Below are 14,884 nucleotides of genomic sequence, written 5' to 3'. Positions count from 1 at the left end.
CGCTTGGTCTCACAAGTAACTAGTTCAACGGTAAAATTCATACGTTGGTAAGTCCCTTGACTCATTGAGTTCAGTTATATAGGATTCCAGATACAAATAATAATAATAATATTAAATTTATTTATTTATTGGTTCGTCGTCGTCGTCGTTAGGTTAATTGCCAAGACGAACTCATATTCGCTTGATAGTCGTCGTCGTCGGCGTCATCGTCGTCGTTAGGTCAAATCTGTCGTCGTCGTCCTCGTCGTCATCGTCGTCGTCGTCGTCGTCGTTAGGTTAATTGCCAAGACGAACTCATATTCACTTGATAGTCGTCGTCGTCGTCGTCGTTAGGTTAATTGCCAAGATGAACTCATATTCACTTGATAGTCGTCGCGTCGTCGTCGTTAGGTTAAATCTATCGTCGTCGTCGTCATCGTCGTCATTAGGTTAAATCTATCGTCGTCGTCGTCGCCGTCGTTAGGTTAATTGCCAAGACGAACTCATATTCGCTTGATAGTCGTCGTCGTCGGCGTCATCGTCGTCGTTAGGTCAAATCTGTCGTCGTCGTCGTCGTCATCGTCGTCGTCGTCGTCGTCGTTAGGTTAATTGCCAAGACGAACTCATATTCACTCGATAGTCGTCGTCGTCGTCGTCGTTAGGTTAATTGCCAAGATGAACTCATATTCACTTGATAGTCGTCGCGTCGTCGTCGTTAGGTTAAATCTATCGTCGTCGTCGTCATCGTCGTCATTAGGTTAAATCTATCGTCGTCGTCGTCGCCGTCGTTAGGCTAATTGCCAAAACGAACTCATATTCACTGGATAAATTAAATCTGACGTCAATTGGGTTCACTTTGTTATAATGCCAGAGCAATGAAATGGCACCTGAAGGCTTCACGCTTGTTGTGGTTGTCACACGCTGGATCCTGCGTCTGCAAAGAAACAGGTAATTGAGCAGCAGTTGCCATCTTCATTTGTATGGCGACAAGGCTAATTCTTCGTCTTTCTCTTGAAAGACTTGTATAAAAACTATCAAAAGTTTTAATATTCCATCATAGATTCCCTTCATTCCCTCCTATAAATAGAGTTATGAACAGAAATATATATAATAAAAATATAAATTTTTTCTTTCTTTTTTAATTCTCACATAGACGTGAATGGTGTGAAAACTAAAGAGAAATAGAACCATCAACCGTTAAATGTAGGAGTCATCATCATCTTCTGCCAACGCTGAGGTGACACAACATTAAATGTCCACATCAAAGAAATGGCTCTCTCCGATTTTTCTTTTTCTTTTTTTTTTTCTGTCGAGAATTCACCAAAGAAATGGCCCTCTCGGATTTTTCTTTTTCTTTTTTTGTTCTGTCGAGAAACACTAATATATCCACATTAATTTTTAATACAGCAACGTACAAACAACCACAACTATCCAATTGGTGCTCCCTCCATCTTTTCTTTACTTTTTCTTTTGACTCTGAAACTATGTCTTAGTCTAAGAACATCGGACAAGGAACGTAGAAGATTGCTAGCTGGCAACGTGCATAACACAGTATAGAATTAACCACGCACCCACTCCGCCCCCATTGCTAACATCGCAACTGTTACATGGAAAGAAAATGAACGGCGAGTAATGCTCATTAAATCCAATATAAAGACATTTTCATGGGCGAGTATCGCCTATAAAAGTTATCATGCTGGTCATGTCGCCCTAGTGCGGTCTCCATCAATCTCCGTCACGCTTGTTCATGTTGGTCTAGTGAGTTCTTTATCATTCTTAGTTAGTCTTCGTCATGTTTGATTATGTTAGCCTAGTATGTTCTCCACCACACTTGATCGTGTCGACTTACTATGTTTTCCATCATTCTTCGTTAATTTTCATCATACCTAATCATGTTAACTTAATGCATTCTTCATCAATCTCTACCACGCTTTGCCATGTCTATCTTGTAAGTATAAAATATTATTATTATAAAAAAAACTTTAATCCCAAAATCTGAAATTAAATAACAATAAATTTCTAAATTTACGATGTGTACCTTTGAATGCTGTTCAAAAAATTTTTATCCGATTAGTAAGCGGACCATTATCGAATCTAAAAATTATAACGATGTCAATTTATAAGGAAAATTAGATTTTTTTTCTTTTTTTTCTTTTTATCCTTCATATGACGACTATGATTGATAGATTTAAGGATAAGAATATATGAGAAAAGATATATAATTTCTCAATAATTTTATATATTTACATATCCATGTATGTGTATCTATATATTATGTATATAATTCCTATGAGGTCTTATCTATTTATAGGTGAGAAATTAAGAGAGTCCCTCTTATCAATGTCATCTCATAAGGAATTCTATCATAATTGAAGTTCCTTTTTATTGATTGATAATCATAATTAGAATCTAATCATATCTATAATATATTCTACCTAATTAGATAGGGTTATATAATCTAACATTCTCTACTTTACCCAATAAGATACAAAATGTTCAAAATAAAAAATAAATAAAATAAAATTTATTTTACCTAATTGGATTCTGAATTTTAAACATAATTTATACACATAAATTTAAAAAAATAAATATAAAAATAATAATAATATATTAAGTCTGATTAGCAATACGAATCATAGCAATTATATATTATCAATATCATGCTTCTACCATAATAATATTAATTCTTTCAATATAATTTAAAATAATCTTTATAATTTATTTTATCAAGATAATTCTATCATTATATTTAATTATAATATATACATAAATATAAAAATAAAAAATAAAAAATATGATTAAGCAACAGCCATCTTAATTCGTATGTTGGCAAGACTAATTCTTTTCGTTGAAAGATTTGTATGCCGAGGATGTGGTCAAGTCTGTGAAACCTAAATAGAATCTCTTCTGGACAGGCGCACAAACCAATCATCCAACAGTGAGGTGACATAACATTAAATGTCCACAGCAAAACGAAGACTTAAACTGATGATCACAGGCACTAACAGGAGACCGGATCACCAAAGAAATGGCTATTTTCGATCACTCGTCTTTTTTCCTTCGAGATACACAAATATTTCCACATTGTACAACCACAATTATTGTCTTTTCTATTGACTCTATAAACTAAGTCTATACAACCACAATTATTCGATTGGTGTTTCATCTTTTTTTGTCCTTTTCTATTGACTCTGTGAAAGTAAGTCTCACTCTAAGAACATTGGATAAGGACAGTAAAAGCCTACTAGGCAACGTGCATAACACGACATGAATTCACCACAACACACTCTCTCCGCTCCATTGCTACTATAGCAACTGTTGGATGTAAATGTATAAGACATTCTTTTCACAGGGGAGTATCGCCTATAAAAGTTCCATCATCTCTTTGCCCAAAGCCCATAGCAAAAAGTTTTGCAATCCTTTCTTAAGCTATATTACGATCATGACATGTCAACTACGCAGAAGTTCTCTCTCCACCACACTACTCCTACTAGTATTTCTCTCTCCTTTTGTTGTTCTTGTAAGAGCAGCTTCAGTGCTGGGGTCCCAAGGGAGAGCTCTACTCCATTGGAAGGCCACCCTCCGAAGTCCGCAGTTGCTCGCGTCCTGGAACGTCGGCTCCAGTCCATGCAATTGGACGGGGGTTGCATGCAACATCGCACGCAATGGGCGCTTGGTCGTCTCCGAGATACAGCTGCCAAATTTGAGCTTAGCAGGGCCACTTGATGCTCTTAATTTCTCGGCGTTCCGATCGCTTGCCAATCTCAACCTCAGCTACAACCAGCTGAACGGGAACATTCCCCCTACCATTTCGGCGCTCTCCAACCTCGTATCTCTTGATCTGACTGCCAACAGGTTCACTGGAAGAATTCCTGTCGATATTGGTTCCATGAAGGCGCTTCAGTTCCTAAATATTAGCCAGAATCAGATAAGTGGCCCTATACCTCCGTCTCTGAGCAACCTTAGTAGGCTTACAGAAATGCAACTAGAAGATAATAAGATTACGGGTGTCATCCCTGAGGAGTTGGGGAGACTTGCAAAGTTGATCTACCTTGAACTCGGGGCAAACCAACTTACAGGTTCTATTCCTCCCAGTTTAGGAAACATGACAAAGCTCTATCACTTGGCTCTCTATGGAAATCAGCTAACGGGATTCATTCCTAGAGAACTAGGAAACCTAATAAATCTGGCGCACTTGTCGCTCTCTAATAATAGCCTAACAGGTCGCATCCCTTCATCGGTGGGAAATCAGAGCAAGTTGGAGATACTTTACCTTTGGATGAATGAATTGTCAGGTTCTATGCCTCCAGAAATTGGAAAGCTGCACCAACTCACTACCTTGGCTCTCCAATTTAACCAGCTCTCGGGGCAAATCCCACCATTACTAGGTATCTTAAGGAACCTCATCGATCTACGCTTATCTTATAACCATTTGTCTGGTTCTTTGCCTCCGGAGATGAACAACATTACAGGTCTGGCTACTCTTCTATTGAAAGATACTGACTTTTTCTGGTTATTTGCCTCCAGAGACATGCAAAGGAGGAGCCCTACGGATCCTAATGCTGAGCAACAACAGCTTCCAAGGTCCCATTCCCGCGACATTGAAGAATTGTACGAGCCTATATACTGTTCATCTTGAGCATAATCAACTGAACGGGGATGTATCCAAACAGCTTGGGGTATATCCCAATCTTAAGTATTTGGATTTAAGCTTCAATAAATTGTCGGGTACAATCTCATCAGACTGGGGAAGATGGCACAATCTGACGTTCCTAGGAATCTCAAATAACAATATCACCGGAGTTGTACCATCAGAACTTGGACAGCTATCAAAGCTGGAAGAACTGGACCTTTCTTCAAACTACTTCCAAGGAGAGATCCCGAGGAGCTTGGGCAACCTGGCTCATCTTTATAACTTCAACCTGAGCAACAATCAACTTATTGGAGAGATACCAGCAGAGCTGGGAAGGATGTCCGACCTTGAACTTCTTGATCTGTCGAGAAACGGCTTGATAGGTAGGATACCATATCAGATAGGAAATTGCATGAAACTCCATTTGCTGAAGCTTAACAACAACAACCTCAGTGGAAGCATTCCTTTTGAGATGGGCAATCTGGTGTACCTTCAAGACGCACTCGACATCAGCCATAACTCTTTGACAGGGGAGATACCAACGCAATTCGGTAAATTGTTCATGTTGCAAAATTTGAATCTATCACACAATGGCTTGACGGGTAATCTTCCATCAACTTTTAGGGATATGCGTAGCATGTTCATCATCGATGTCTCATACAATGAATTGGAGGGTCCAGTTCCCGATAACAAGCATTTCCAGGAAGCTCCAGTAGAGTGGTTTGTCCACAACAAAGGTTTGTGTGGAGTTGTCAAAGGTTTGCCTCTATGTGCTTCATCTACTGCAAATGAACACCACGGAAGTAAGCACCACACAGTCATTATCTTATCTATTGTTGCATCTATGGTCGTCTTACTTCTCTTGCTTGTGCTCGTCGGAATTGCTTTGCGATTCCAGAAGACGAAGAAACACACAGTGCAAGCTGTCAAGAATCCCATCAAACAGGGTACATTCTCTGTATTGAATTTTGATGGAAAAGTTGCATACAAGGATATCATCGAAGCAACAGAAGATTTCGATGAGAAGTACTTGATCGGAACCGGTGCATATGGCAGTGTTTATAGAGCAGAATTATCAAGTGGAGAGGTGCTCGCAGTCAAGAAAATTCACCTGTCCGAACACGAGAACACGGTGGACGAGCAACCCTTTCAGAATGAGATAGAAACTCTTACTCGAATCCGACATCGCAATATTGTCAAACTTTACGGATTCTGCACCTCTCCTCACCACAAGTTTCTCGTGTACGAGTACGTGGAGAGAGGAAGTTTGGGATCCGTCCTCAGAATCGAAGCAGCAGCAGCAGAATTGGACTGGGTGAAGAGGGTGAACATTGTCAAAGATGTGGCTCGTGCTCTCTCCTACATGCATCATGATTGTGTTCCACCTATCGTTCATCGAGATGTAACCAGCAACAATATTCTACTGGATTCAGAATTCAAGGCTTGTGTTTCTGACTTCGGCATTGCTCGACTCCTGAATCCAGATACCTCAAACTGGAGCATGCTTGCCGGCACGCATGGTTACTTGGCACCAGGTAACATTTTGATTAATATTTTGTAACTCCATACGAAGATTTCTTGACATGTTATGGTATTTTAGAATCGTAGATTGTTGTTTCAGTAAAAGTGCAAATGTCCCTATTGCGTTGACTCTTAACTTTCTAACTAGAGGACATACTTCTGTATCAAGGAAGTTTGATCATCGATCTTCTTGTCTGTAGAGCTCGCTTATACAATGAGACTGACCACCAAATGCGATGTGTATAGTTTTGGGGTGATCACACTCGAGTTGCTAGTGGGAACTTACCCAGGAGATATCATTTCTACCCTATCATCTTCCTCCGGCCAAAGCCTGTTTGTGAAAGATATATTAGACCAGCGTGTATCACTTCCGGTTGACCAAGTTGCAGATGAAGTAGCTGCAGCTTTAACATTGGCGATCCATTGCGTTGACATCAACCCAGAAACTCGCCCGACGATGAAGCAGATCTTTGAAAAGTCATCGGCGCAGCCGAGCCCGGCATCTCTCCATGCATTGAAGTTTTCTGATTTGATGACTCGAGAAATATGATCAACCAAGTGGACTTCGCTTCCATCCGTTGCATCTTTTATTGGCCATTGAAAGGTTTGATCTGTGTGTAGTACATGGTTTCCTTGTCAAGCTTCTGTTGCTGGTAAAGTTCTTTGAGCGTTATATATGTTATTTGCTGTAATGAAATTTGGTATATATATGTTTATTGTGATATTAATGTATGTTCATATCTTTGTTGTGAATACTATGATGTGTATATATTTGTTGTTGTGAACTATTATGCATTACTGTTGTGAATATTGTTATGTTTACTATCAGCAATACTTATATATGTTTATTGTGATGTGATCGAGTGTTGTGAATATTGTTCATATCATGTATCGTTGTTGTGAAAGTTGGATGATTTCTTTGGTGTGTTCCTATGATGTGTACAATTGTGTATGCATATTTGTATCACTAATTACATGTTGTTGTGATCTTAGTAATGATATGCCAAAGATCAATGTTTACTATAATGTACCTTCTTGCATCCACTCAAGCTGATACTCTCTTAAACAATGTGATTTTGCTCTTAAGCACATATTTGTCTTCGTAACAAATATAATGCCCTCCTTCGCCAAGTTAATCTTACATGGTGGTCTCACATCAAGGTTAAATGGATTGATGATGGCGACTTCAACACTAAATACTACCATGCCGGGGTTGCCATTCGCAGCCATCAAAACCACATTAAACACCTTTAATGTCCAAAACCAAATTGTCCCGGACCAACACATCATGCATGTCCCTTGCCTTTTGTCTCATTCTATTATGACTTTTGGAATTAGGATCTTTATCCTTTTAAGCCTAACATATGGCCTAGTCTCATTGGTTGAGGCATTCTTGATAATAATGCCCACTCACATCTCTTTGCCTATTTCTCTATCGTTCAAATCTGGAATACTCTTTCCTCCATTGGCCTCGATAAATCTCACTATCAAGTTCCGTATCCATTGTGGATCAACCAAATCGAATCGGGATCCAACTCATTTGAAACGAACCATTGGGTAAGTTCAGCACGTCATCTCTACCCAACCTGATCTCGATAGCCATGAAATCATATATCTCTTTATGCATTAATAAATGACAATAGTTTTAACTGCACAAAATAAAATATTTGTTTGGTCCGAATCTTGATCATTTGGCCGCACCTGCAGAAAATTAATCATCAGCAAAACTCTTCTTATTTTAATGTCACAAAAGCTAGTCTTCTTTAACATTATAAAATGACTCCAGTTGGCAAAGGGAATATGCTGAACTTGATAAGATCAGCTGACTTGACTCAGAAATCTACTGCTACAAAGTTTTTCTTGTGCTTCTTCTTATATGACATTGATTTCTCCAAGTAATAATATGAGTCCACTTTATGCTTTAACAAATGAAAGGTGATCAGTAGTGATGATCGAAAGGAATTGTTCTTAACCTTCCACCACAACTTTGCGGAGGGGACAGTATGAGAACGGGTGATACCATCCAGCTTTAGCCCCGCTGGTGAGGATGCTCGAGACTCAAATGTGTCCCACTCGGTTCCCGATAGTTCACATCCATCTCATACATTTTATATAAGGGGGCCCTTTGTTAGCTCGCAGTACAACATCCTTCTCCAAATTAGCTAGACCGCAGTTATGGCATCCCAGCTGCACAACTGGCGGCTCCTCTCCACCACTCTCCTCCTCCTACTGCTGCTCTCTCGTCATCTTGTCTCAGTGACAGCTTCACTCGGGTCACAAGCGAGAACCCTACTCCACTGGAAGTCCACCCTTCACGGCCAGCAATTCCTTGAATCCTGGAATCTCAGCTCTAATCCGTGCAATTGGACTGGAGTTACGTGCAACCTTACGCACAGAGGACGCCCTGTCATCACCGACATGTCCCTGCCGAACATGAGCTTAGAAGGGCCACTCGATGCTCTCAACTTCTCAACGCTGAGATCACTCGTCGGTCTCAACCTCTCCTACAACCAGCTCGACGGCGTCATTCCTCCGACCATCTCGGCTCTCTCCAACCTTGTATATCTTGATCTCATAGGCAACCGGTTCACGGGCAAACTCCCGGTCGAAATAGGCTCCATGAAGGCGCTCCAGTTCCTATATCTCAATAAGAATCAGTTAAGTGGTTCTGTCCCTCCATCCTTGGGCAATCTTACCGGGCTTCTGCACTTGCACCTGCGAGATAATCAACTTACAGGTTTCATACCTCAGGAGCTTGGAAGACTTCAGAAGTTGATGCATCTTACACTTGGGAAGAACCAACTATCTGGCTTCATCCCTCCCAGTTTAGGGAACTTGACGAACCTATACCAGTTGTCTCTCTATCAAAATCATCTCTCGGGATTCATCCCCAGAGAATTGGGAAATCTATTAAACCTTGTGCAACTTGGGCTCTTCAATAATAGTCTAACAGGTCATATCCCTTTCTTTATGGGAAGAAATCAAACTAAATTAGAGAAACTTTATCTTGGGGTTAATGAATTGTCAGGCTTTATCCCTCCGGAAATAGGAAATCTAAATGAGTTAACCCAACTTTTTCTGCCCGACAACCAAATCTCCGGGCCGATACCATCCACTTTCGGAAACCTGACCCAGCTCATGGGTATGGATCTCCATGACAACCAGCTTTTCGGTTCAATCCCTCCATCCCTCGGTAACTTAAGGAACCTCACTGACCTAAGCTTGTTCAATAATCGGTTGTCTGGTCGATTGCCTGCCGAGTTAAACAACATCACAGGTTTGACATCGCTTCTTTTGTCAGACAACTTCTTCTCCGGTGACTTGCCTTCAAACATATGCAAAGGAAGAACCCTACAGTATCTCTCACTGAGCAACAACAGCTTCAGAGGTCAACTTCCCGGGACCTTAAAGAACTGTACGGGATTGATCAGAGTCCGTCTCGAGCAAAACCAACTCACCGGGGATATATCACAACTTCTTGGAGTGTATCCACATCTTTCTTATATGGATTTAAGATTCAATAGGCTGTCAGGTGCACTCCCACCGGACTGGGGAAGATGGGACAATCTCACATTCCTGGCAATCTCAAATAACAACATCACCGGAGCCATTCCACCAGAATTCGGCAATCTAAAAGAACTACGAGAACTGGACCTTTCTTCCAACTACATACAGGGGGAGATTCCAAAGAGCTTGGGCAGGTTACCTCATCTCTACAAGCTGAACCTGAGCTGCAATCGACTCGGCGGAGAGGTACGAATAGAGTTTGGAAGGATGCCCGACCTTGAAATCCTTGATCTATCAGTTAACAGCTTGACAGGAAGAATACCGTCTCAAATAGGCATTTGTCTCAAGCTCCGCTCCCTGAAGCTTAATGGCAACAAGTTCGGCGGAGGAATTCCTGCAGAGATCAGCAGCCTGGAGTACCTTCAAGACGCATTGGACATCAGCCACAACTCACTAACGGGTGAGATACCCTCACAGTTCAGCAAATTTACGATGCTGCAAATTCTGAATCTTTCACATAATAATTTGTCCGGTGGTCTTCCATCTTCACTAAGTGCTATGATCAGCTTATTAATCATTGACGTATCATATAATGAATTGGAGGGGGCTGTGCCTGAGAGCCCAGTCTTCCGGAAAGCTCCGGCGAAGTGGTTTGTCCACAACAAAGGTTTGTGTGGGGTCGTCAAAGGCCTGCCTCCATGTCTTTCTTATACTGCAAGGAAAGATGATGGAAGCAAGCACCACAGAGCAATTATCTCAGCTATCATTGCTTCCGTGGTCGTCTTATTCATCTTACTTGTTTTTCTGGGAGCGTTTTCACTGTTCCAGAAGACCAAGAAACATTCCATGCCTTCCGAAAATAATGGCAACAAAGAAGGCATGACATTCTGTGTATTTAACTTTGATGGAAGATATGCATACAAGGATATCGTTGCAGCCACGGAGGATTTTAATGAAAAATACTGTATCGGAAGTGGTGCATATGGCAGCGTTTACAGAGCAGAATTAGCAAGCGGGCAGATGCTAGCAGTGAAGAAAATTCATCTGCAGGAAGACGAAACTACATCGAATGAGCAATCCTTTCAAAACGAGATACATACTCTTACTCAAATTCGACATCGAAATATCGTCAAGCTCTACGGATTCTGCTCCTCTGCTCGACACAAGTTTCTGGTGTACGAGTACATGGAGAGAGGAAGTTTGGGATCCCTCCTCAGAAGCGAAGCAGCAGCTGCCGAACTGGACTGGGTGAAGAGGGTGAACATTGTCAAAGATGTGGCTCGTGCTCTGTCCTACATGCATCATGATTGCGATCAGCCCATTGTTCATCGAGATATAACCACCAACAATATTCTGCTCGATTCAGAACTCAAGGCTTGTGTTTCTGACTTCGGTATTGCTCGACTCCTGAAGCCAGATTCATCAAATTGGAGCATGCTTGCCGGCACATATGGTTACTTGGCACCGGGTAAGTTTCTCCCCCGACGTCATATAGTAATACATTTTTTGCAAGTTAAAAGTCCATCAGCTTGTAGCTCATTTACATGAATTATTCATCAATCTAGAAATAGAAAACAGCAGTCGATTTACTGTACACGTAGTTATTCATCAATCAAGGCGCAAAGTAGCCTAACATAGCTGTCTTTTGGAGATCCTTCTACGATATAAGGTTTCCTCAGTTATCGGTTATTGTTTGCAGAGCTTGCTTATGAGATGAGAGTGACCACCAAATGCGATGTTTACAGTTTCGGAGTGGTCACGCTTGAGTTGCTAATAGGAGGACATGGGGAAGGACTCGTTTCCGTTCTGTCATTGCCTTCGTCGCCGAAAAACACGCTTGTGAAATATGTATTAGACCAGCGTCCATCACTCCCTACGACGGAGGTTGCAGACGAGGTAGCTGCAGTTTTGAGGTTGGCACTTTGCTGCGTGGAACATGACCCAGAGTCACGCCCAACAATGAAGCAGGTCTTTGGAACCCTATCGACTGTCAACACACTGCCGAGTCTCCCTTCTCTCGATGTGCTCAAGCTTTCTGACTTGATGAATGCTAAAATATGATCGACTATATGGACTCCCGTTCTCCGGCTGTGCCACCAAGTCAACAAGTCGGCTAAAGTAGGGGTTGTTGTTCACATCATATGACCATGCCTTTTTTGTAGTATGAAGCTGATGCTGTAGCGGAGGGCATGTGGTAAAGACCTGCCCATTCTGTAGTGATTAATTTCAATTCGCAGAAACAGGCTGACAGATTGAGAAAGTACTGAAGGTGTTTAATGGGTAAACGCATGCGACGACCAACATGATGCTGTGTGGCATAAAGAGCTTCCTAAAGATAATTTGCTCGACTTGAATTGACTTCACTCTCAGAGGTCCCATCTTACCTTTTGTGAAGCTGTAAAGCAGACAATGACTGCTTACAAGGCAAGGAGTCATCAGAGGAGGGAAAGAAATGTGAGATGAATTGTATGGTTGTGAAATCACTCCAACAAATCTAGTGACATGCAGTCATACACGTCCTTTTCTTCTTTCAATAAAGAAACGAGTATGTGTGTAACGTACCTTTTTTTCGTTGAATACGAAGCGGGTTCAACAGAAGAGTTTACTAAATCCAAGAAACTCGAATTGATAAGTATCGTGACACCCGTTGTTGGTCTATTGATTAAAGATATGATTCAAATTATATGATATGACACGACTTACTAGAGAGGAACTACATATCACACAAGTCAAGTGTAGACAAACCTCCTTTACAGGTAGGAGAAAGGAGATGAATCAAAAGGATAATCTCACATCACAGAATTGAAAAAATCAGATTGGTTTGATCTATAATTTAAAAGTTTAATTTTTTAGGTTAAATTGATGTATATTAATTTTGATTAGTTTAACTGAAACTCATCAATTATAGACTTTTTAATGATATTAGAACTAGTGTAACAACTTCTGAAAAATCAAGGATGGTACAATGTTACAATCATATAGAATATTTTTCATACAAATCAATCAATAATCAATTCACTCCTATGATATTCATAATCTGTTTAATATATTAATTACATTAAGAATGGATTCGTCACGCTTCTATTATACATCTGACAATTAAAAGATAATCATATGAGCAAATAGACAGGAAGCTCTCTACGATACGATTATCACGAATAAGATAAATCGTCTTCCCAAAATCAACTTACCTCTCACCATAGACAGGAAGCTCTCTAAACCCTTGCCTTAGACCAACTCTCCATAATAGTCCTCTGTGTCAACTTCACAAGTGTTGGGTTCAACCCGCTTCGACTATATGATTAGGTAGTCAACCCAAATCTGAATTATTAAAAAAAAAAGAAAAAAAAGAAAGAGACGTGCACAAATGAGGGCAGCGAACGAATTTGGCGTGCAACGAACGATTGCGGTGCACAATGAGAGAAAATAACAAAGAGAGAAAGAGAAGAGAGATAATTAGGATTTTGAGTTTTTTTGTTTTGATTCAAATTATATGTGAAGAATTCTTGTAGTAAGCTTTACAATCCTAACGGTGTTAATCTACAATTTATTCTCTCTGAGGTATTTTCTTGTTATACCCATTTTGTGAGATCTAAAATTCTCTTTTTGATGAAATTCATCCATGTGATGATTATATGCTATTATTGAGCCAAGATATATGGTCTTAATGTTATTATGATCCTCTTGTTATTTTAGAGAAGATTTATTGTAAACATGTTATATTATTAGTGATAGTGGAAGTTTGAAGTGAACTACGGTCTCGTGGTTTTTCCCGCATTGGATTTTTCACGTTAAAATTTGATCTCACTTTGTGATTGATTTATTATCCTACTGTTTATGCTGCTCTGGTGGATATGTGTTTTTGATATCAAGTTGGTATTTTGATGAGGAACTTATTTTGATACACAAAGAGAGAAAATAATTATTTCGCTTTAACAGGTCGGTGCTAGTTTTTTTTTCTTGTGTGATTGAAATGGAACAGTCAGATAGTATGATTAAATTGAACTTATCAAATTATTCCACTTAGAGGTGTATGATGGAAGATTTGCTCTATCGCAAAGATTTGTATAAGCCCATCAAGGTTAAAGATAAACCTTCTACTATAGAGGATGAGGAATGAGAGGTTCAACATAGAAAAACTATTGCTTATATTAGAAGATGGATGTATATAAATTTGCATGAGCATATTTCTGATGAAACCAGAGCTGATGTTGTTTGGCAAAAGTTAGAAAATCACTTTGCGAAAAAGACAGTGGGAAACAGAATTTCTCCTTAGAAGACTTGTAAATTTGAAGTATAAAGATGGTGGTAATATTATTGAGCATATAAGTCTATTTTAGGGTCTTACAAACAAGTTAGTTGCTATGAAAATAAATATAGATGATGAGATACAAGGATTATTACTTTTCAGCTCTTTACCAAAAGGTTGGGAAACGTATGTTGTGATAATTTATAACTCCATGCCAGAGGGAACTCTAACTATAGATATGGTTAAAGACAATTTGCTAAATGAAGATGCTAGAAGGAAAGAACAAGGTGAATCTTCTTCTGGTGCATTTGTTTCTGAAAAACAAGAAAAATGTGGAAGAAGTCATAGTAGAAATCCACATGGTTATAGAGGAAGATCCAAGTCTAGAAGGGATATCAAATATTTCCACTATAACAGGCTAGGTCACAAGAAGAAAGAGTATATGTTTTGGAAGCGAGAACAGAATAAAATGAAGAAAAATGAGAAAGAGACCAATATACTTGTTGTTGAAGGTGATATCATTATTGTTTATGATGACGGTTGTGTCAATCTTGTAGCTCAGGATAGTAATTGGGTAATTGACTCTGGTGCTTCATTTCATGTTACTTCTCATGGTAATCACTTCAGATCTTACACTACTGGTGATTTTGGTAGTGTCAGAATAGGAAATAGTGGTACATCTAAGATTGTGGGTATTGAAGATATTTGCTTGGAGACTAGTATTGAGAACAAATTGATACTCAAATATGTTAGACATGTTCCAGATATTCATCTTAACTTGATATCTATAGGTAGACTTGATGATGAGAGATTTACACACTATTTTGGTGAAAGTAAATGGAAACTCACTAAAGGTTCTCTAATTGTGGCGAGAGGAAAGAAGCTTAACTATTTTTATGTCATGGAAGCTAAGCTACACAAAGGAGAGATTAATGCAATTCAGAAGGGTGAAAGCATAGATCTTCAGCATAATAGGCTTAGTCATATCAGTGAGA

General features: G+C 39.7%; 2 protein-coding genes across 2 annotated transcripts; both read left to right on the top strand.

Annotated features, from left to right (window-relative positions):
• Positions 1–3,394: 3,394 nt before the first annotated feature.
• On the top strand, positions 3,395–6,888 carry LOC103988476 (MDIS1-interacting receptor like kinase 2-like). The gene is made up of 3 exons (XM_065180994.1): positions 3,395–4,367; positions 4,507–6,147; positions 6,334–6,888. The coding sequence occupies exons 1-3, from the start codon at positions 3,422–3,424 to the stop codon at positions 6,681–6,683; spliced, it is 2,937 nt and encodes a 978-aa protein (XP_065037066.1). The 5' UTR covers positions 3,395–3,421; the 3' UTR covers positions 6,684–6,888.
• A 1,236-nt stretch (positions 6,889–8,124) lies between these two features.
• LOC135652775 (MDIS1-interacting receptor like kinase 2-like) lies at positions 8,125–12,217 on the top strand. The gene is made up of 2 exons (XM_065174011.1): positions 8,125–11,108; positions 11,340–12,217. The coding sequence occupies exons 1-2, from the start codon at positions 8,309–8,311 to the stop codon at positions 11,699–11,701; spliced, it is 3,162 nt and encodes a 1,053-aa protein (XP_065030083.1). The 5' UTR covers positions 8,125–8,308; the 3' UTR covers positions 11,702–12,217.
• The last annotated feature ends 2,667 nt before the right edge of the window (positions 12,218–14,884 follow it).

This window comes from Musa acuminata, chromosome BXJ1-4 (assembly GCF_036884655.1).
Source record: "Musa acuminata AAA Group cultivar baxijiao chromosome BXJ1-4, Cavendish_Baxijiao_AAA, whole genome shotgun sequence".
NCBI classification, from domain to species: Eukaryota; Viridiplantae; Streptophyta; class Magnoliopsida; order Zingiberales; family Musaceae; genus Musa; species Musa acuminata.
The sequence above is the reverse complement of the archived record's forward strand: the minus strand, read 5'-3'. Positions and strand labels throughout refer to the sequence as shown.